The sequence below is a fragment of the Hyperolius riggenbachi genome, chromosome 3 (assembly GCF_040937935.1).
Source record: "Hyperolius riggenbachi isolate aHypRig1 chromosome 3, aHypRig1.pri, whole genome shotgun sequence".
Classification (NCBI taxonomy): domain Eukaryota; kingdom Metazoa; phylum Chordata; class Amphibia; order Anura; family Hyperoliidae; genus Hyperolius; species Hyperolius riggenbachi.
In genome coordinates, this window is record NC_090648.1 from 276,303,866 (window position 1) to 276,327,275 (window position 23,410).

At 46.5% G+C, this 23,410-nt stretch overlaps 1 protein-coding gene across 1 annotated transcript in view; it reads left to right on the forward strand.

Moving 5' to 3' along the window:
- The first annotated feature begins 434 nt into the window (after nt 1-434).
- Nucleotides 435-23,410, forward strand: part of LOC137561407 (angiopoietin-related protein 5-like) — a 35,079-nt gene continuing 12,103 nt past the window's right edge. Inside the window, exons 1-4 of the mRNA XM_068272701.1 lie at nt 435-505; nt 3,889-3,957; nt 18,836-18,860; nt 22,225-22,316. Of these exons, the coding sequence (XP_068128802.1) occupies nt 3,889-3,957; nt 18,836-18,860; nt 22,225-22,316 (186 nt within the window). The 5' untranslated portion in view covers nt 435-505. The remainder of the gene's footprint in view (nt 506-3,888; nt 3,958-18,835; nt 18,861-22,224; nt 22,317-23,410) is intronic.

The window sequence follows — 23,410 nt, forward strand, 5'->3', positions numbered from 1 at the left end:
AGATGATTAGTGAGGTGCAATTTTTTTCTGAGTTGATGCAAGATTATGCAAACTTTGTATGCAAATATATGCAGTTTGAAAATGGACCAATCAATTTAAACCCAGGTTTATATATATTTGCATCAACACGGAAAAATTTGTATCTCATTGATCATCCCTACTACTGACTATAGGGCAGCAAAGCTTCAAATGAGTTAGGCCTCTTTTCCATGGACTGTTGATAGGCAGTGAAATGCCTCTCAAACTTTCACAACTGCTCACTGCTGCCAGGTAACTGCTTGTTGCTGCCTGGTAACTGCTTGTTGCTGCCTGGTAACTACTCACTACTGCCTGGTAACTGCTCTGTGAGCGCACAGCTCAACAGTCTGTAGAAAAGAGGCCTCAAAATAACACTGTGGGTGGGACTTGTATCTTTTTAAAAGTGGTCTGATAGGCAGATGTTTTCAGTAATTCCATCAGGCTGTCAGGATTCATAGAGCTTGCGAGACCCGTGCTTAGCTTTAAGGTAAAACCTTGAGGCTTGGACCCCACTACAAAGCACTATTGCTAATCGCTTTAATGAGTGTTTTGTAAGCTATTTCATGAGCATTTTCTGGTGATTTTTGGTAGCAGTTTTAAAGTGTAAGAGTTTTGCCAGTGATTGTGTAGTGATTAGTGGTTTTAATTCTGATTCGGTCCTTTAAATTTAATTTTTATTTTTTTAGTGTGCTGTAATTTAAAAACTCTTTTAACCACTTGCCGACCGCACACTCATAACGTGCGTCGGCAAAGTGGCAGCTGCAGGACCAGCGACGCAGTACTGCGTCGCCAGCTGCAGCCTAATTAATCAGGAAGCAGCCGCTCGTACGAGCGGCTGCTTCCTGTCAAATCACGGCGGGGGGCTCCGTGAATAGCCTGCGGGCCGCCGATGGCGGCTCGCAGGCTAGATGTAAACACAAGCGGAAATAATCCGCTTTGTTTACATTTGTACGGCGCTGCTGCGCAGCAGCGCCGTAAGGCAGATCGGCGATCCCCGGCCAATCAGCGGCCGGGGATCGCCGCCATGTGACAGGGGACGTCCTGTCACTGGCTGCACAGGACGGATAGCGTCCTGTGCAGCCCGGATCTCAGGGGGGGAGCAGGTAGGAGAGGGAGGGGGGAATTTCGCCGCGGAGGGGGGCTTTGAGGTGCCCCCCCCCGCCACCCACAGCAGGCAGGAGAGATCAGACCCCCCCAGCACATCATCCCCATAGGGGGGAAAAAAGGGGGGCAATCTGATCTCCCTGTCTGCACCCTGATCTGTGCTGGGGGCTGCAGAGCCCACCCAGCACAGATCAATCAAACCAGCGCTGGTCCTTAAGGGGGGGTAAAGGGTGGGTCCTCAAGTGGTTAAACTCTTGCTCTGTATAGCGATTCATGAGCGATGTTTGTATACTTTACCTTGCAGGAATGCTAATGCAAAACGCTAAGACTCAAAAAATGCTGCATGTCCTGCATTTGCGATTTTGCTAATTGTGCCGGTGGAATTTGGCCCATCCATTAACATTAGCTGAGTGTTTAGGGAAATCGCTAGCGTTTTGAATTGCTCCCTAAACCCTCAAATTGCTCTAGTGCAGAGGTGCCCAAATTTTTTCGGCTTGTGAGCTACTTTTAAAAATTAGCAAGTCAAAGTGATCTACCTATATACAATTTTTAGGAGCACATTTGAATATGCATAATGGGGTCAGGATCTACCATGAAGGCCTTCACGATCTACTGGTAGATCGCGATCTACCTAATGGGCACCCCTGCTCTAGTGGGTTCCAGCCCTGAAAGTGGATTTGCTTAGATATATACAGTATATGTAGCATGGTTTATAGTCATGATGATTTTATAAGTGTAGGTTAAAACCTTTACCTCTGCTAATTCTGATTTTGTCCTCTGACCACATCACTCTGACTAAATGCCTCTAATCTAAGATGATCTTTATAAACCTGCATGGCTTTTTTTTTTTTAATTTATATTTTTTTTTTTCTTCATAGGTTTACACTACCTATTGCAGAATAAGCATGCAATTTGTTAGCCTGTATAATTCTGCATTTGTAATCAGTGAAAAACTGCAATAAAAATTCTGCATGAATGCCACTAGTCGCTAGTCTACTTTAGGGGACCGTTCTCCAATCGCAGTACCCTCTTATGCCTAAGATACACTGAGCACTCTCTGAGCATTTTTCTGACAATTAGTGTTTCCTGAGCATTCTTTTAAAAAAACGCTCCCATGATGTGCAGTGAAATTGCTGATTATTATATATATTTTTATTTATTTATATCGTGTTTGCAGTGTTTACCACTTTTTTTTTTTTTTTTTTTTTATGCTCAGCGCTGATGGTCAGAAAATTGCTCAGAAAGCGCTCAGTGTGTCTCAAGCCTCACAGTGCAAAGCGTTGTGATTGGCCAAATAATGTGGGTGTAGTTTACTAAAACCTATTGGAAACCTAGCAGTTCCAAGGGGTGCCGATCACGTTATCTGAATTTCCCTGAGGTTTTCTGTTTAGTCACCTAAAGTAGACTAGTGCTGCTAATTTTACAATAACCAATACCTGATTAAATTTAAGATCACATGAAGTTTTTGGTTTTCTTTGGAGGGGAGGGCAGTTGTTGTTGGTGGTTTGTGTTTTTTTTTTTTTTTTTTTTTTTTTCTGCATATGCAAATTCAGACTCAATTGCAATTACAAGTCAATGACATTAAAATACATTGCATGTTTGCAATTTTACAAATATGCCGGTTATTAGATGCAACAAGCCACAACAATCCATAATTTTTATCAATTCGTGGCAAAAATTAATAGCTATTATGACTGCACTGTAAATAACAGTTGATTGGCTTTTGGTGTCAATCCATCGAATTGCACTGTAGTAAGCAGTGAGAACTGGGGTTCTATTCATGGTGAAATCTACTGAAAATCTTTGCGCCGTGTATGGGAAGATCAGATTGAGCTCAGAGGGAGTGATCTGTTTGCCACATTGGGCATGATTTACAAAGCTTTTTCACTTGTTTTCACCTTATCTATGTTTTTAAGCTCCCAAAAGAGCAAACATATAATAGAATTAAGGTAAAAGTAATATCGAAATGAAGTTAATCAGGAGCAACTTATTTTGAGTGGTTATTTTGCTTGTAAATGTGCTGGAAAGTTTTATTTTTTATCAATTAGGTGATAAGTCATTTATGAGAAGTTTTGTGACTAGAGCCCATTGTATGGCAATCTAACCATTTATGGCCACCTTAAAGGGGATATCACGGCAGAATAAAAAATGACGTTTACTTACCTGGGGCTTCTTCCAGCCCCTTGCAGCCAACATGTCCCGCGCAGGAGCTCCACTCCCAGCTGCTGGCCCGGGGTCCCAGCCGGTGCAGAGGCTGACCTCACGTTGGTGCGTTTTTCCAAGGTAAAATGAAAGTCCATACTTTCATTTTACCTTTCACATCAAATGCTGCGTTTTTGTGTTTCAATGCTTCCTGGAGCTTTTAATCGTCCCACACTTGCGGTATGCATTACAATGTAAATCATTGTAAAATGCAAGTTCCAAGAAGAGCGTGAGTTTTTAAAACATTTCAATGCTCAGTTACAGTTACCACCTGCATTTTTTCCTATGTGGGGTAATGGATTGAAAACTCCATAAAAAAAAAAAACACTTTGCGGTAAAATGCACAAAAATGCATACATCTAAACGTACGCATTGGCCCTTCACCAACGCCATCTCAGATGTGAGAAAGCCCTTCATCTTTGTGTTTTACTAAAGGAGAAAAAAAATCTGTTGGCAGAACAAGTCTTCCTCCTGCCTTGATTAACTACAAAGACTTTGTTGGTGAATGTAAATGTCAGAAAAGTAAAATATTTGGTAATGTCCTGCTTTAACAATGTATTACAGATGAACATGTGTGGACCCATTTTCTTGAAAAGTGTCATCTTAACATTCCTATGCTTTCAAGTCAAATGGGTAGGTTTATACTTTCAAATTTTGTTGACTATTGTATAAATGGTATGGTATTAAAGCGCACCCAAACAAAACACTTTTTTTTTTTTTTTTTTAATTCGAAATATTTAGTTGCACCACTCTGACACCTACAAAGATAAACACTCCTTCACGCCTATGAGCATTTCAGTGCATGCTTTTCACCCTTCTCTTTTCAAAACTAAGGTTATACAGGTGGCAACCATTAGCAATTCCTCCTTTTCTGGACACCATCTACTCCACCAGTTTGCCGGATTCTGTCCCGGCAATTTGAAAGGAAGGGAGGGGTTTCTCCAATAAATGTAAAATATTTTATATTTGTCGTCATGCAGCTGAAAAAAGGCTTCTATTATAATTTAGAAAATAAATTTTATTTCTGAAATCTTGTATTTTTAATACGGGTCAACCTTAACTAAGGCCCAGTGCACACCGAGCGTTTTTGGAGCGATCCGCCGGCCGCATCCGCCTCTAAAAACGCTTGTCTAATGTATTGCAATGGGATGGTGCACACCGGCGGTTTGCGGTTTTTGCCAAGCCGCAAACGCGCCTCCTACTGCGCATTTGCAGTTTTCGGAAGCGTTTCGTCCATGTAAAGTATAGGAAAAACGCAAACCGCTCTGAAACGCTAAATCAGAGCAGTTTGCCAGGCATTTTTGTTACAGTAGCTGTTCAGTAACAGCTTTTACTGTAACATGTGTAATCTGCTACACAAAAACGCACCCAAAACCGCTAGGTATGTTTAGAAAACCTCTCTAAACATACCTAGAATCGCTCTGAAATCCGTTCCCAAAACCGCTAGCGTGTTGCGGATCTGCTAGCGGTTTTGGTGTGCACTGGGCCTAAGAGGGATATGGAGGTTTCCTTTTAAACAATACAATTTGCTTGCCAGTCCTGCTGTGTTTTTTTTTTTTTTTTTTTTTTTTTTTGTATGCAGTAGTGGCTGAATCGCACACCTGAAACAAGCATGCAGCTAATCCAGTCTGAGGGCCAGTGCACACCAAAAACCTCTAGCAGATCTGCAAAACGCTAGAGGTTTTTGAAGCAGATTTCAGAGCGATTCTAGGCATGTTTAGAGACTTTTTCTAAACATGCCTAGCGGTTTTTGGAGTGTTTTTGTGTAGCAGATTTGAAATATTGTTACAGTACAGCTGTTACTGAAAAGCTTCTGTAACCAACGCCTGGAAAACCACTCTGAGGCCCAGTGCAAACCGAGCGGTTTTAGGAGCGTGTATTTCAATGGGATGGTGCACACCGGCAGTTTGAGGTTTTTAGCAAACCGCAAACATGCCTCCTGCTGCACGTTTGCGGTTTGCAGAAGCGTTTCTGCTTCAATGTAAAGTATAGGAAAAACGCAAACCGCTCTTAAAAATGCTAGATCAGAGTGGTTTTCCAGGTGTTTTTGTTACAGAAGCTGTTCAGTAACAGCTTTTACTGTAACAATATTTGTAATCTGCTACACAAAAAACACTCCCAAAAACGCTAGGCATGTTTAGAAAACGTCTCTAAACATGCATAGAATCGCTCTGAAATCGGCTTCAAAAACATCTAGCGTTTTGAGGATCTGCTAGCGGTTTTGGTGTGCACTGGGCCTGATCTAGTGTTCTTCAGAGCAGTTTTCCACTTTTCTATACTTCAACATTGAGGCAGAAACTCCTCAGAAATCTAAAAAAATGCTGCAGCCCCCGAGTTTGCGTTTGTGGAAAAAATGACCCGCTCTGGTGTGCACCATCCTATTCACTTTCGCCAAGCGGTTTTCACTCTGCAAGCTTTTAAAAAACGCTTCAGAACCGCTCGTGTGCACCAGCCCTGACATCAGTCGGCACCTGATCTGAATGCTTGTTGAGGGTCTGTGGCTAAAAGTATTACACAGAATCAGCAGGAGAGCCAGGCAACTGGTATTTTAAAAGGAAAAATCTATATCCTTCTCAGTTAAAGGGGAACTGAAGAGGGGTACATGGAGGCTGCCATGTTTATTTCCTTTTAAGCAATACCAGTTGCCTGGCAGCCCTGCTGATCCTCTGCCTCTAATTGTAACATTCTGTGGAGATGCAGCTGTGGGCAGTCAGGATGCCCCCGCAGCTGCTTCGGTTTCTCTGTCGGGCGTTTCTCCTGTCTCCTTGGCATCTAGCATGCCGAGGGGATTGTCAGTGGCTCATAGGGTGGCTTTGTCGCGTGCACAGACGGGACCTTTATGTGGGGAGGAGGCGCGTCAGCGGACCTGCCGGTCGGCTGACATCCGAGGAGACTCTCGGCAGCTCGGATTGGCTGATGGGTGTGGCCGAGGGGACTCCTCCGCTTCTTAAGCCTCCGAGAATCACTTGCAAACTGTCTGCTGTTGCGAATGCTTCGTGTGAGCACTCAGACCTTAGATCCGATGTGCTTTGATCTGGGAGGAAACCAGGGATTTCACACGAGACTTGGAATTGTTGTTACTACTGTTTATTATTGCTTGATTATCTGTGTATGACTCTGGCTCTCTTCTGACTACTCTTACGCTAAAAGATTCCGTACTTTTGCCCATCTGATCCTGTTGCTGACTCTGCCTGAAATACCTCTATCCTTCTGCCTGCCGATTCTGTTCTGTATCCTTCTGTCTGTTGCCGAACCGATCTGTCTGACCACTCTACCCATTTACCAGTGAGCCCTTGTCACTGGTGAGGTTCCTTACTGATAGTACCCACCAGCTCCTCTGGTGAGGTTCTGCCAAGAACTAATCAGTATTACTGTTGCACCAAGCACTGTATACTTGCTATTACCTTGTTAGCTTAGCTATACTTGCATTATTGGTGATTCTGCAGATCACCATATAATCAGGTAGTGTCTGATTTATTGGTGATACTGCAGATCACACAATAGCCAGACTTCTGTTTGCTACACCAATCACTACACTAATACTATTAGCCATAGCCCCTGAACAAGCATGCAGCAGATCAGGTGTTTCAGACTTTAAAGTCAGATCTGACAAGACTAGCTGCATGTTTGTTTCTGGTGTTGTTCAGATACTACTGCAGAGAAATAGACCAGCAGGGCTGCCAGGCAACTGGTATTAAAAGGAAAGAAATATGGCAGTCTCTGTATACCTCTTACTTCAGTTCCCCTTTAAGGTTCCCTTTAACAATGTTGCCTCTGCTAGACCAGTCAATACCTCCTTTCCTTTGTAGCTAGGTCTGGCTTGTTGTAAAATTTTTCCATTTTCAAGTAACTTCTGATGCCTCTGTTTATCAAACATTCTTTGAGACTTCCTGTTCCATTGTTTTCTTTCTATTAGCAGGTTATGTATGCTTAGCCTAGAAGTTAGTTAGTTAGTTCTGTAAATACTGTATAATTACAGGAGCACTATCATGAACTTCTGTTCAATTTTAAATACAAGTGTATTGCTTGTGAATTTGTCCCAATTCAAATGTAATGTGTGTGGTGGGTTTTTTTTTGTTTTTTTTTTTCCCCTCTGTCCCTCACAATTGACAGTGGAAATTTTTAGTTTCAAAAGCATTCCCTGGATGGCAGTGGCAGTCTTCCAACTGCCAGAATGGTGTGGACAGGAGGAAACTGGATTTCCAGCACCATTGTAAGGCCTTGCTCACATTGTGTTCCGATTTACTAGAGTGACCAGATTTTTGTGGGTGCAACCTGGGACAGGGAGGGGGGGGGGGGCTAAGCGCGTATTGCGCCGCGTCAAAGTGGGGAGGACTGAGGAGCGCACAGCGATGAAGACCGGGGGGGGGGGGGCTGCAGCGCGCTACGGTGAAAAATGGGCGTGGCCATGACATTGCATGGGCGGAGCTAACGTAATGATGTAACAGCGAGGCATAAGAAAGCAGTGTTTACGCCATGTGGACAAACGAGACTTTGCATCATGGGTGTGCAGAAACTGTGTGATGCTAATAGTATGCCGTAACCACAAAGCAGCAAACATAGCCATCTATGACCATTAAAAAATAAATGCAGTAACAGCTACCCCGGACACCGGAAAATAAACGCAATGGGCAACATGTCAGCACAAAATAAATGCAATGCCGGCAACATTTCAGTATAAAATAAATGCAATGCGGGCAACAGGTCAGTACAAAAGAAACGCAATGCGGGCAAACATTTCCCCAGAAAAGAAACGCAATGCGGGCAAACATTTCCCCAGAAAAGAAACGCAATGCGGGCAAACCTTTCCCCAGAAAAGAAACGCAATGCGGGCAAACCTTTCCCCAGAAAAGAAACGCAATGCGGGCAAACCTTTCCCCAGAAAAGAAACGCAATGCGGGCAAACCTTTCCCCAGAAAAGAAACGCAATGCGGGCAAACCTTTCCCCAGAAAAGAAACGCAATGCGGGCAAACCTTTCCCCAGAAAAGAAACGCAATGCGGGCAAACCTTTCCCCAGAAAAGAAACGCAATGCGGGCAAACCTTTCCCCAGAAAAGAAACGCAATGCGGGCAAACCTTTCCCCAGAAAAGAAACGCAATGCGGGCAAACCTTTCCCCAGAAAAGAAACGCAATGCGGGCAAACCTTTCCCCAGAAAAGAAACGCAATGCGGGCAAACCTTTCCCCAGAAAAGAAGCGCAATGCGGGCAAACCTTTCCCCAGAAAAGAAGCGCAATGCGGGCAAACCTTTCCCCAGAAAAGAAGCGCAATGCGGGCAAACCTTTCCCCAGAAAAGAAGCGCAATGCGGGCAAACCTTTCCCCAGAAAAGAAGCGCAATGCGGGCAAACCTTTCCCCAGAAAAGAAGCGCAATGCGGGCAAACCTTTCCCCAGAAAAGAAGCGCAATGCGGGCAAACCTTTCCCCAGAAAAGAAGCGCAATGCGGGCAAACCTTTCCCCAGAAAAGAAGCGCAATGCGGGCAAACCTTTCCCCAGAAAAGAAGCGCAATGCGGGCAAACCTTTCCCCAGAAAAGAAGCGCAATGCGGGCAAACCTTTCCCCAGAAAAGAAGCGCAATGCGGGCAAACCTTTCCCCAGAAAAGAAGCGCAATGCGGGCAAACCTTTCCCCAGAAAAGAAGCGCAATGCGGGCAAACCTTTCCCCAGAAAAGAAGCGCAATGCGGGCAAACCTTTCCCCAGAAAAGAAGCGCAATGCGGGCAAACCTTTCCCCAGAAAAGAAGCGCAATGCGGGCAAACCTTTCCCCAGAAAAGAAGCGCAATGCGGGCAAACCTTTCCCCAGAAAAGCGCAATGCGGGCAAACCTTTCCCCAGAAAAGCGCAATGCGGGCAAACCTTTCCCCAGAAAAGCGCAATGCGGGCAAACCTTTCCCCAGAAAAGCGCAATGCGGGCAAACCTTTCCCCAGAAAAGCAGCGCAATGCGGGCAAACCTTTCCCCAGAAAAGCAGCGCAATGCGGGCAAACCTTTCCCCAGAAAAGCAACGCAATGCGGGCAAACCTTTCCCCAGAAAAGAAACGCAATGCGGGCAAACCTTTCCCCAGAAAAGAAACGCAATGCGGGCAAACCTTTCCCCAGAAAAGAAACGCAATGCGGGCAAACCTTTCCCCAGAAAAGAAACGCAATGCGGGCAAACCTTTCCCCAGAAAAGAAACGCAATGCGGGCAAACCTTTCCCCAGAAAAGAAACGCAATGCGGGCAAACCTTTCCCCAGAAAAGAAACGCAATGCGGGCAAACCTTTCCCCAGAAAAGAAACGCAATGCGGGCAAACCTTTCCCCAGAAAAGGAACGCAATGCGGGCAAACCTTTCCCCAGAAAAGGAACGCAATGCGGGCAAACCTTTCCCCAGAAAAGGAACGCAATGCGAGAAAATTTCACCTGGAAAAGAAAGCATTTACTTACCTGGCAGAAGACTCCGGCCTCTGGCGCGCTGCTCCCGGGACCACCTTCCTCCTGCTCGTCTCCCGTGCTGACAGGGCTACGGCAAGATGGCGCCCGAAGCCCTGTACTGGAGACACAAATAGTTTCATCAGAAAACATCAGAAAAGAAATGCAATGCGGGCAAACATTTTCCCCAGAAAAGAAATGCAATGCGGGCAAACATTTCCCCAGAAAAGAAATGCAATGCGGGCAAACATCCTCCTACGCTGACAAGGCTACGGCAAGATGGCGCCCAAGCCCTGTACTGGAGACACAAATAGTCTCCAGTACAGGGCTTCGGCAGCCATCTTGCCGTAACCCTGCTCACCTGCCGGTGTCGAACAGATACCGGAAGAAGGAGGCTGGAGCGGGGCTGCGGACAATGAACTGGCACGGTGTCTATAGACGCCGCTGCCAGTTCATGAGGATACAGTGGCCAGAGTCCCGAGGCCGGGACGTCCCGCTGCTGAAAGCGGGACGTTTCCCAGGACCTCATGCAGCCTGGGACAGCGGACCCCGAATCCAGGACGCGTCCCGGGCAATCCGGGACGTCTGGTCACTCTAGATTTACGTAAACTTTTTTTTTTTTATATATATATCCTTGGCGCTTGGGTGGGCGGTGCGTTTTTGTTAAAAGCGCTTTTCCAGAGTTTTTGTAATTCACTCACTGGTCAGGAAGTGAAATCTTTGACCCGGAAAAGAATAAATACAATGTGTGTTCACAAATCGCTTTGTGCAGCAATTGCGTTTAAGAACGTTTGCGGTTTCCTATATGTTCCATTGAGGTGGAATAGCCCCGAAAATGGTCCATGCAGCACTTTCTTTATGCCTCCATGGCAGCACTAATGGGTAGTAGTCCTGCCCCCTATAGGACAAGTAACTAGATAAATTAAAGGTAGGCTGACTCCACCCTGTCTAATTTTTTTTTTTTCGTCCTCAAGCCTCGACAGTGTAACCAGTCAAGTGCACTCTCACCTGTCAGGTATTTCATCAGGTTGGCCTCTCCTGGTGTGGCAACAGACCCTAATAGGGTTTTCGTGCATGACCCCGTTCTGCTGGTCTTGGGGGTCGCACGCCAGATACTGCCGGGTAGGAGGCTAATTGCTTCCTTAGCAGTATGGGCGCTTCATTGTTACCGGCTAAATGCTGGTCAGGGACTCTGGGTCCCCTAGATTGATCGGCGAGCCGTGCTCCGGCTTCCGGGAGGATTAGCTGGGCGTGCGCGCATGTCACTTCCGGTTTGCGCTCCACGCGGACAGGGATATGGAAGTATGCGTTGGCGGCGCCGCAGACTGTGCGTTCCAAGCCTCGGTGCGGCTGGGGGGGGGAAGGAGGAGGCTTCAGGAAAAGGCTGGGTTTAGCCTACTTTAGCAGGCAAGATGGCGAAGTCAGCGTCCTCAGTTCCCAGGAGCACAGGGACATCGTGGACACGCTTTGCCAATTGCCAGTACTCAGGGAGAGTATCTTTCCTCCGCAGAAGGTAGGAACCAGTGGTTTACTGTGTTTTTCTCTTTGTGCCTCAGTGAGGGGTTTGAGTGTGCACAGTAATAAGTCTTGTGTTTCTGTTATTTTTCTGTGCAGTTACACTCTGACACTCCCAGATCATGGCCCCATCTGTGCCCGTCATAGACCTGCAACAGACTGATAGGTGAGATGCACTTAAGGTAGGTTTTTTTTTGTTTTTTTTTTTCACTGTTTAGGAAAAGAGTGCGAAAATAAGACATTCATTTGTCTACTGACAGCCCCATAACAGTACAATCAAGCAAGCATCCAGAACCTCAATCACCCCGGAAGGCTTTTGCTAAACGAAAACATCGTTCCAAAAGCAAGTCTCCTGAAAAACATCATAACAAGCATCCCCCTAAACACTGGGCATGCGGAGAAGACACACTCCCAGGAAAGCTGGTGTGCGCAGAATGCTTTGGCCAGATGTCCAGAGAAGATCAACGGCCAGTAGAAGTCTCTGACCTTATTCGACAGGCGGTACAAGAATCAATGTCGCAATACATAGCAGCTCTCCCGCAACCGGTTATACCCACCGAACCAACCCCATCGACCTCCCACCAATCGGGAGATGTGGACAAGGAGAATACACTAGGGTTCAACTTCGCACTGGTAGAACCCTACGTCAACACAGTGAGACAAGCCAAAGAGTGGGAGGATGACTCCGAAGAGGAATCCGAAAAACGTAGAAAGAAGAGGAAAACTTATTATAAACATCTCAAAAAATCGTGCACAGCTTTTCCCTTCATGGATGAAATTAGCGAAGTAATACAAGAAGAATGGCAAAAGGCAGAAAAGAGGATCGCTATGGCTAACAGACTGTCAAAACTCTATCCCCTACGCAAAGAGACAGTGGATATCTTTGATAAACCACCAGTAGTAGATGCGTCTGTCATCAGACTCGCAAAACACGTAACTTTGCCGCTGGATGACGCAATATCTTTCAGAGATACGATCGACAGGAAGATGGATATGGATCTAAAAAAATCATATACATCCTTGGGAGGTGCCATGAAACCGGCTATCGCACTTACGTCAGTAGCGAAGGCAGTGGCCGCCTGGACGAATAATTTGGAAATGGCCATTTTGGAAGATTCCGACAAGGAAACACTCATAGATGCTCTTCAGGAGTTTAAATTAACAGCAGACTTCCTTGGTGAAGTCTCGGTAGACATCATCCGTTCCACGGCAAGAGCCATGTTAAGTGCTGTGACAGCGAGACGCGCCCTGTGGCTAAGGTCCTGGTCGGCAGACCAAAACTCAAAGCAGAACTGGTGTAAGATACCATTCAATGGGAAAAGTCTGTTCGGCGAACAGATGGACAAGGCCATATCTCGAGTCACCGGGGATAAATCTGGTTTAATACCGAGTGATAGGAGACCTAGAAGATCTTATCCGTCACAACAACCCAAGACACAACAGTCAAGATTTAGAAACACAAAGTTACAGACCTAACAAAGACTATAGGAAGACGTGGCAAGGTGGCCAGGCAACGTTAAGCAAGCTAAACAAACAGAAATCTTCCAGCGCTTCAGGGAATACCCCCAAGAGTTTTTGATGGTGCGCTCACCCACTTGTGTCCAGTGGGGGGGCAGACTTCGTTCCTGGGCGGAAAACTGTTTGAACAGATGGGTGGTAAGAACAGTATCAAAGGGCCACAGATGGACCTTCAAACAAGAACCACCGAAGACACTCTTTACTCCCTCATGAATACCGACATCACAAGACAAGAACACAGTGTACATACAGGAACTGCTGACAAAGAGGGTCATTGTCCCCGTCCCTCCGCAGGAGAGAGGAACAGGAATTTACTCCCCGCTGTTCTTTGTCGTAAAAAAACAGGCGACCTAAGACCGGTGTTGGATCTTCGGGCGACCTAAGACCGGTGTTGGATCTTCGAACATTAAACAACTTCATAGCGCTTCCACGATTCAAAATGGAATCACTCCAGTCCATAATCCAAGCAACAAGAATAGCAAATTGGATGTTGTCCATAGATTTAGAGGACTCGTACTTACACATTCCCAAACACCCAGACTTCCAGAGGTTTCCAAGGTTCGCAATAGGAGACTTACATTTGCAATTTACCTGTCTGCCCTTCGGCATCAGCACAGCCCCAAGAACTTTCACCAAGATCCTAGTTCAAGTAGTAGCAGCTCTTCATCTGAAGAATCTGAGAATTTACCACTACCTGGACGACATCATCCTGCTTGCTCAAGACAGACAGATAATAGTCCAGCAAAGAGATCTACTGATAGACTCTACAACAGCATGGGTGGCTAGTCAGCTGGCGGAAAAGTCAGTTGTTACCAACCCAAGACATGATATTCCTAGGAGCCAGATTCCAGACACTCCACAATGCGGTGCGCCTACCAGAGGAAAAGAAATGGAAGATTCTACAAAAAGTACAGGAAGTCCTTTCCTGCAATTACTTGAGAGCGAGACAATGTCTAAGTCTGCTCGGTTTGTTAACCTCAACGATTCAGTGGCCCCAACCGTCCCGGTTTCATCGGGACAGTCCCGATTTGGGGGGCCCCTCCCGCCATCCCGCGCTACCCCCCCTTGTGACCCGGCCGCTGGGGGATCCTGGGGGGAAAACCTGATCGAGGCACCAGCTGCAGGGGATCCCATATGCTATTTGGGATGGGTGGCCGCTATTTCTCCCTCCCTCCTAATGTGTAACCCCCCCCCCCCCCCCCCCCCCCCCCCCCCCTGCAGAGATAAATGCGGAGCGGGCTGTCATTATTGCCTCTCCGACTACCGGCATCTGGCTCTTCTAGGCTTCCGGTGACGTCGCAGGAAGCCGAGAAGACCAGATGAGATCCCGGTAGTCAGAGGCAATGGTAAGATTTATGACAGCCCGCTCCGCTGCTGCGCATTTATCTCTGCAGGGGGGACACTGGGGGGCACATTGGGAGGGAGAAATAGCGGCCACGCCGGCCACCCATCCCAAATAGCATACGGGATCCCCCGCGGCTGGTGCCTCGATCAGGTTTTTCTCCCTTCCCCCCCCCCCCCCCCCCCCCCCCGGAAATAAAATAATTATTTTTCTTAAAATGGTGGGCGTGACTAGGGATTTTGGGGGGGTGGTTAGGGGGTGTGGACTGTGTCCCATTTTGTAAAGTTGAAATGTTGGGAGGTATGAACGATTCCCATGGTGAAGGGGGCGCAATGGCACTCCAGGCCCTTCCAATGGGGTTTCTTAACCCAGTGGCGGAAGTCGAATCTTGCACAATGGATCCAGATAACACCAACAATGAAAAACAGTTTGTATTGGTGGCTGGACTTGAACAACCTGGACAAATATCAACCGATCCAGAAAGAAAGACCTATTCTGATAATGACGGATGCGAGCTCCAGGGGATGGGGAGCTCACCTGTCAACGCAAGTAGTACAGGGGACATGGAATCAGGAAGCATCACAAGACCCTGAGAACATCCTGGAGTTGAGGGCCATTTTACAGGCCTTGCAGGCGTTCTCCTCTCAGATAACCAACAAAGCAGTACTAGTGAAGAGCGACAAGACAGCGGATGCTTATATCAACAGACGGGGGGTACACGCAGCCTCCGCTTACTACAGCAGACTTCATGAATTATACAGTTTGCGGAGTCGCACCTAACACATTAAGAAGCTATGTATATTCCAGGGACGGAGAACAAGATGGCAGACTATCTCAGTCGGACGTCGGTCAACAACAAATGGGTTCTCAATCAGAAAATCTACCGCAAACTCTGCAGGAAGTGGGGAACCCCAGAAATAGATCTCATGGCAACAGTCCAGAACACCAAGTGCAAACGCTCTATCTCCAGGACCTATTGTCGTCAAGCAGAGAGCATGGATGCCATAACAGCGAGATGGACATTTACTCTGGGTTATGTGTTCCCCTAATCTCCCCCCCCCCCCCCCCCCCATTACCCATGATCCACAGTTTACTCAGGAGACTAGAGCAGGAGAAAGTAACCATAATCGCGATTATACCATTCTGGAACAATCGTCCCTGGTTCCCCCTCCTATGGCAGCTGAAGATACTACCACCTTGGAAGTTACCAGTGACCCCGGATCTACTAATGCAAGGCCCAGTACATCACCCGGAACCCCGCAGACTTCATTTGATGGCATGGCTCTTGAGGGACAAAGGTTAAAAGGTGCGGGCTGCTCTGAAAATGTGATTAATACTGTCTTGCAATCAAGAAAGACTACTACACATAAGACGTACTATCGAATTTGGGAGAGATTCATGTCTTTCGCGAGAACAAAATTTTAATCCTAAAGATCCAGAGGTCCATCTCTTGGATTTTCTTCAGACAGGTCTGGAAAAATTTAAGTTATTCATCACTTAGGCTGCTTACACACAGGGACGTTACAGGCGCACGTTAGTGTGCCTGTAGCGCTCCCCCAACGCACAGCAATGTAACAAGTGGGCGGTTCACACAGCCCACGTTGCGTTACAGCCCACGTTGCGTTACATGTAACGCTGCACGTTCTCCCGAAAGTGCAGCATGCTACGGCGTTAGAGCGGCTTAAGCCGCGTTAGACTGTCTGCACATGCGCAGTCATGTTGGAGAGGAGCGGCCAGGCACATGGCTAATTTTCACTGCACGTTGTGATGTGCAGTGTTTACTTCCTGGAGCGGCCGCTCTGTGCGGTGATTGGCCGGCGGGACCACGTGATGCCGCATGCGCACAAGAGTACGCATCACGGACGCCAGTGAGCTGCACAACGCAGCTCACTCTGACGTCCACATAGAAGAGCACCAGGCGTCACATTATGCAACCTTAACGTGGCACCTAACGCAACGTCTTAGTGTGCAAGTAGCCTTACAGTACAAGTAACCGCTTTGTCCGCCCTGACGGGCGTGAGGTGGGGACTGAACCCATTGGTAATCCAATTTTTGAAAGGAGTGATAAAGATAAGGCCTCAAAGAAAAACCATGTTCCCTGCTTGGGATTTACCGCTTGTATTTGAAGCCTTAAGAACCTCCCCCTTCAAACCTCTCGAAGCCTCTCTGTGGCATATCACCTTAAAAGCAATCTTTCTAACAGCCCTGTCATCTGCACGCAGAGTCTTAGAGCAATTGGGACAAAAGAACCTTACCTTTGCTTTTTTCCTGACAGAGTGGTCATTAGACCCATGCAAAACTTCATCCCAAAGGTATTGGTAGGTGAACAGAGGCGCCAGAAGGATAAAAGTACATAAAATTTTTAAAAAAATTGCTGGGAGGAAGTGGTGGCCTCGCCTCCGTTAAAGCAGACACCAAGGACTGAATATATAGATATACACATTTATTGAAAATACCCCAAAGATGCAACGCGTTTCGCGGGCACAGCCCACTTCTTCAGGCAATAAGCAGGGGATAAACAGCAATTCAGTTATAGCAAGCAGAGCACCACTTTTTTTTTTTTTTTTTCCCCCCCCCCCATCCCAAAGGTGGCTACCTATTACCACTTTAATCAGGACTGGACTCTCCCCACTTTCCAGGACGAGGAGTCACAATCTCTGCACAGTTTGGACATGGGACGCATATTAAAGCAATATCTGGAGATAACCGCGGACTTTCGTAAAGATGAAAACCTCTTTATTATACTGGCTGGGTATAGGAAGGGGCAAGCCGCATCTCCAAGAACAATCGCATCATGGATTGTAAAAACAATACAGATTGCTTACAAGGCTATCAGTCTGGAACCTCCATCTGATCTAAGGGCACACTCGACGAGGTCCATCTCGACATCATGGGCAGCTTACTCCAAGGTGTCGGCGAACCAAATTTGCCAGGCGGCAAACTGGAAAAACATACACACCTTCATACAGCACTATAAAGTTGATCCTGCAGCTATTTCTTTTGTAATATTTGGAAGGACGGTGTTGTCGGCTCGTCCTTAATTATATTTTCTTTCAAACTGATTATGCTAATAAATTGGTTTCGTGCACTTGCAATTAGACTCCCTCCCTATGTTATATTTCTCACTGCTAGTTAAATCCCATTAGTGCTGCCATGGAGGCATAAGGAAAACGGAAAATTGAATACTTACCTATCGGTAATTTTTCCTTTCCTGATGCATCCATGGCAGCATGGGAGACCCACCCACGTCTCGGCAAGTCCGAAATATAGACAGGGTGGAGTTGGCCTACCTTTAATTTATCTAGTTACCTGTCCTATAGGGGTAGGGGGTGGGACTACTACCCATTAGTGCTGCCATGGATGCATCAGGAAAGGAAAATTACCGATAGGTAAGTATTCAATTTTCCGTTTTTCAGATCTGAAAGCTAACGGAATGCCCTAATCTGAACTAGCACATAGGAAAGCATGGTGTAAGCACTGTTAGGGCAGTGTGAACAAGCCCTAAGGCCTTTTATTTCCACTTTTTTTTTTTTTTTTTTTTTTTTTTAGCAGTTCAGCTTCCCAGCTGCCAGCCACAAATGCCATTTGGCTGAAAAGACATGCAGCCAAACAGCAGCGTTTGTAACATGCATGAGTAACCTTTGACAAGCGCAGCAACTGCAATGTTCACACTCAACTTGGTGCAGGGGCGCCGCGAGGCATAAAGCGAACCAAGCGGTCGCTTGGGGCCTCAAGATCATAGGGGCCTCGGCGGCTCAGTGACGTCGGCGTGACGTCACTGTTTTCCCGCAGACCCGCGGGGCTGGCAGAGCAGAGTAGGGCAGGGCTACGGGAAGATGGCTGCCACCGAAGCCCTGCTCTGGAGACTGTCTCCAGTACAGGGCTTCGGGTGGCCATCTTCCCGTAGCCCTGATTCAATCAGCGCGGGAGATTGGAGGAGGGAGGGAGCTCCGTGGGAACTGCGTGCCTGAGGAGCCGGCCAGCAGAGGAGACGGGGAGAGAAGACTTCTGCTAGTGCCAGGTGAGTAAATTCTTTTCTTTTTGCAGCTCTGAAAATGTGCCCGAATAGTGTTTGATTTCTGCTGAACTGTGCCCCTAATTCTGTTTGTTTTCTGCTGAAATGTTGCACAAATTGCGTTTTTTTTATGGTGTCTGGGATAACTGTTGCTGCATTTATTATTTAATGGTCATAGTTGGCTATATTTGCTGTGCTACGGTTAAGCTCCGCCCATACAATGTCATGGCCAAATCCATCTTTCGGCGCGGCGCGCGCCTCAATCACCCCCACATCCATTTTCCCCGCAAACAGCCCCGCCCCAATCTGCCCTCCAGCTCCACACACATGTCATGGCCACGCCCACTTATGTGGGATAGCCACGCCCATTTTTCGCCGCTTCGCGCGCCGCAGGATAGGGCCACTTCCTACAGTCCGCTTGGGGCCACAAACCTTAGCTGCACCCCTGACTTGGTGGGGGGGGGGGGGGCTACTGTGCACAGTCTTTGCCGGGCACTAGCAAGCACCTTGCTGGTTGAGTTGCAGCCTTCAGTTTTTTTTTTTTTTAATCTAATCTAATTTCTGGAGCTCAGTCTTGGTTGGGGACACTGCAGGCATGAGGCCATGGCAACATAACATGCGTTTTGAAGTAGGCCAAAAACCGCATAGTCTGATCTTGTGAATATTGTTTGGAGTAATTCCTCATACTCTGTAATTCAGTCAATTTCTTTATTACAGGCAGCTGTGGATGGAAATGTAGCTGGTAAGTGGAACATGATATGGAGTATGACTACAGTACTTTTGTTCACGTCTCTCTATATACATGGATTGGAAACTAAAGATGGCCATACACTGGTCGATTTGCCATCAGATTCGACCAAAAGATAGATCCCTCTCTGATCGAATCTGATCAGAGAGGGATCGTATGGCTGCCTTAAAGTGATGCTTGTAGTTGTGTTCTGCAGATTTAAGCCTGGTTCTTGCATCCAATGTTACCTTGCTTACATAATCTGTTTAAAGCACTCAAAATCTCTTGGTCCTCATACTACTGGGAAGTGGTAAAACTGGCCCATCAAGATTGGATGTGTTACAATCACACAGTCCCTTTAGATGAAGACGACCTCCAAGGCTCACCCAGATCAGTCCATCCAAATCCACTGTGTTATCACTAAGAGATAAAAAAAAGAGTTCCATAGTGTAATACTGTAAAGCTCAGATCATATCCTTCACCAACAATATACACCAGGTGGATTCCTCTCCCCTTTTACTGGTCACCAAGTGAGTATAAGGCCCCCCCCCCCCCCGAATAGCCCGCACTCACCCAGTAAACCTCTTCACTAAGAGGTATGCATAAACGCTCAGGGGGGTCACAATATATCCTTCATTAGTCAACTTTTGCATCCAGGGAGGGGGTCCGTTACAGACCTCAATAATCCAACCACTAGGACTCAAATTAATTTAAAATGGTGAAGTACAGTTTAATAAACATATAGGGTGGAGCCTGAAAGGAGCGAGGAGAGGGATCCATTTGCGGCAGCGTGGCTTGACTTGCTATGAACGGGCGGAGGTGGAGGCATTGAGAGCAGTGTCCCGGGAACACAACCTGTTACATGCGCATAGACTTCCGACATTCTGTAAGTGCAACACTGCTGGCCTATATGTTTATTAAACTGTACTTCACTATTTTAAATTCGAGTCCCAGTGGTTGGATTATTGAGGTCTGTAACGGACCCCCTCCCTGGATGCAAAAGTTGACAAATGAAGGATATATTGTGACCCCCTCTGAGCGTTTATGCATACCTCTTAGTAAAGAGGTTTACTGGGTGAGTGCGGGCTATTCGGGGGGGGGGGGGGGGGGGGGGTGCCTTATACTCGGTGACCAGTAAAAGGGGAGAGGAATCCACCTGGTGTATATTGTTGGTGAAGGATATGATCTGAGCTTTACAGTATTACACTATGGAACTCTTTTTTTATCTCTTAGTGATAACAAAGTGGATTTGGATGGACTGATCTGGGTGAGCCTTGGAGGTCGTCTTCATCTAAAGGGACTGTGAGATTGTAGCGCGATTGTTTGTATCATATTGGATTCTTAAAGTTTAAGTGACTTTTTGCATTGCTCTCCACTTATTGAGATTGCAATTTATGCCCAAAGCGCGGTTGAACCTGTTTTGTAAGATTGGATGTGTGTAGACAACTTTATGCCTAGTACACACCATTCAATTTTCTGTAATCAGATTTGCTGTAAAGTACTGGGGGAGACTGGTGATTATCTCTGGTGCATTGTCTTCTGGTTATCTCCTGCTGAGTAGAACAATGCTTAACCTGTTGCCGCCCGCGTCACGCCAATGGGCGTGGCCGCGGCGGCAGCCCCAGGACCGCCTAACGCCAATTGGTGTAAAGTCCTAGGGCTATGTCTTGCAGGAGATCTCACGCAGGGTGCGCGCGCATATCTCCCGCTTAATGGGCGGAGCAGAGCTCTGCCTTCAGTCTCCAAGCGGCGGTTGCCGCTCGGGAGACTGTTAGCCGGCGTACCGTCTATTTACAGGTACAGCGCTGCGATCAGCAGCAACACTGTACTAGGAACAGCCCTGTGACACGGCTGTCCCCTCCTGAGCAAGAGGTGATCGGCTGTCATAGGCTGAAGCCTATGGCAGCTGATCACGGGGATTGGCTAGCGGGGGGAGGGAGGGGGGGTTTACACTGAATAAAAAGACAATTTTTGAAAAAAATAAAATAAATAAACATTGGGGGGGCAATCAGACCCCACCAACAGAGAGCTCTGTTGGTGGGGAGAAAAGGGGGGGGGGGGGGGGAAGAATCACTTTTGTGCTGTGTTGTGCCGCCCTGCAGCTTGGCCTTAAAGCTGCAGTGGCCAAGTTAATGAAAAATTGCCTGGTCTTTAGGGGGGGGGGGGTTTAAACTGCAGTCCTCAAGAGGTTAATTGCATTGCAGATGGATGTTAATTTCCAACATGTTGGAAATTATCTGGCAGGAAAATCTTACAGAAGATTGTATAGTGTGTACTAGGCATTGAGGCCTCTTTCACACCAAGACGTTGCCATTTAGGGGACGTTAAGGTCACATAACGTGCCCCTAACGCAACGCATGGTGGTGTTGAAGTTGGACGTCAGATTGAGCCGCATTATGAGGCTCTTGGTGCTATCCTGGGAAGTCTGGATCTTTTCAATGATTCAGATGATTCGAATCGGATCATTGAAAAGATCCGGATCTTTGAACCGAATCTTTGAATCCTTTTACTAGGGAAGCAGGGGTGCAGCAGAGTGAGATGTGCAGGAGAATGAAGGCACATTGAGGGTGCTAATGGTGAAGGGAGAGATGCAGCAAAAAGATTGTGCTTGTGCACAGGAGCTGCAGTTCCCGTTTCTTCCAGACATCAACTGTGAACCGAATCCTTCATTGTGGTGGTCCGTATGATTCGACTCACAAAAAAGATCAGGATCAAAGATCTGAATCGTTAATGATCTGGACAACACTACAGTGCAGTGAATATTAATTAGCCATGTGGCTACGAACAATAGCGAACTTTCCCCTTACTGAGCATGTGCAAACAGTCTACGCACCAAAAACACATAACGCACAGCATGCTTCACTTTCTCTGAACGTCCAGCGTTACAATGTAACGCAACGTGGGCACTGTGAACAGCCCATTGATTTTTCATTACTGTGAGTTGGGCTGCGTTACAGGCTGCTGTAACATGCGCCTGTAACGTCCCACTGTGAAAGCAGCCTGAGGGTGCATACACACATGCAACTTTAGCTGATTTTTACAATTTCCATATAATGAGAACTTGCATGCACAGTCCATAGTATTCAAAATCTGTTGACTCTCATGCTTTATGGTGTCGGTAAAATTGGCCAGTGATTAGCTAATCAAAATTTGCATGTGTATGCTAAGCTTTACTTTAGAGGTTTGTTAACGCTTTTCAATAGCTAACCTCAGGGATGGTTTATTATTGGCTTTTGACTATTCTATCCTGACTAAAATTATGTGAATCCTTAAAAGCCAGCAATAAACATAATTTCCTATCAGTCAAAGGTTCAGACTACAGAAACTGTTGGTTTTGGTAAAGAATGTAACAAGCCAATGAAGCTCATGTTCATTTTAGGAAGTGACTGCTCAGACATCTGGAATAAAAATAATGCATTGAAAAGTGGGTGTTATGTGATCCAGCCAGAAGGAGCCAAGACGTCATTTCTGGTAAGGCATTACAACAAAGTTATCTTAAAACCCTGTTTCCAGTGCAGCTGTGTTCCTAGAGCTTCCTAGGCTCTCTGATTATCCGATGTCAAATTGCACATAGAGTAACTTGAAGTGCCTAGGGTAGCCCTGTCCCTACACTGCTATGACTGACAGATTCAGGATGTGGCACTCCCTTCTGAGTATGGGAGTGAAAAGCAAGCTGTCTGGACACCAGTTGCAATTACACCAATAGTCTGGGATCTGCTCACAGCAGGCAAAATTATAATCTGCAGAAAGCTTTTCACTCTGATTACATTTTTTTTTTTTTTTTTTCCCCCCATACACCACTAACCTTTGGGCTACATTCAGTGTTGGGAGTTGCGTTCCCCTGAAATACAGTATCGCAACATAGAGGAAAAGTCCTATTGGCAATTATGACTATGGTGTGATGCATACAGTACATTGAAAGTATGCTTCACTGCAACTGTTAATGTGTGCATTAACCAGTAACTGCATGCATCGCACATTTCAAATCTCACTGCAATTGCATTCCAATAGAAATATATTGGCTGACAATGCCCCACTGAATGTAGCCTTGGGGCTCAAACCCACTAAAAGCCTTTTCTAAGCGCTAGTGATTTGAAAAAGCTCCTGCTAATGCAATGCTATGGGGGATTTTTATATAATCCTATTGCTCGAGTGGGATCACACCCATAGAATTACATTAGTAAGATCTTTTCAAATCACAAAGCACTCAGAAAAGCACTCCTAGTGGGTTCCAGGCCTAAGGCAGGATTCACACATTGCTGAGATTTTTCAGCAGCGTTTTTACTGCATGTAATGGAAATGTGCACAATGAGCAAATCTCCATTGACTTTCATTAAATGTCTGGAAAATGTGTTCACATTTTCACAAAATGCACATGGATTTTAACAAGTGTGAATCCTGGCCTTGTTTCCATCTGTACGCTCCTGTCCTCTTATCAGCACGTCAGTGTTAGATTCATGTTACTGAAAAGCAGACAGAAGCGGAAAGGTGGAAACAAGGCCTTACTGTAGCTCCTATTTTACTCAGGGCTGTTTCTTGGGTGGGGTGCCGACTGGCAAGTAGAA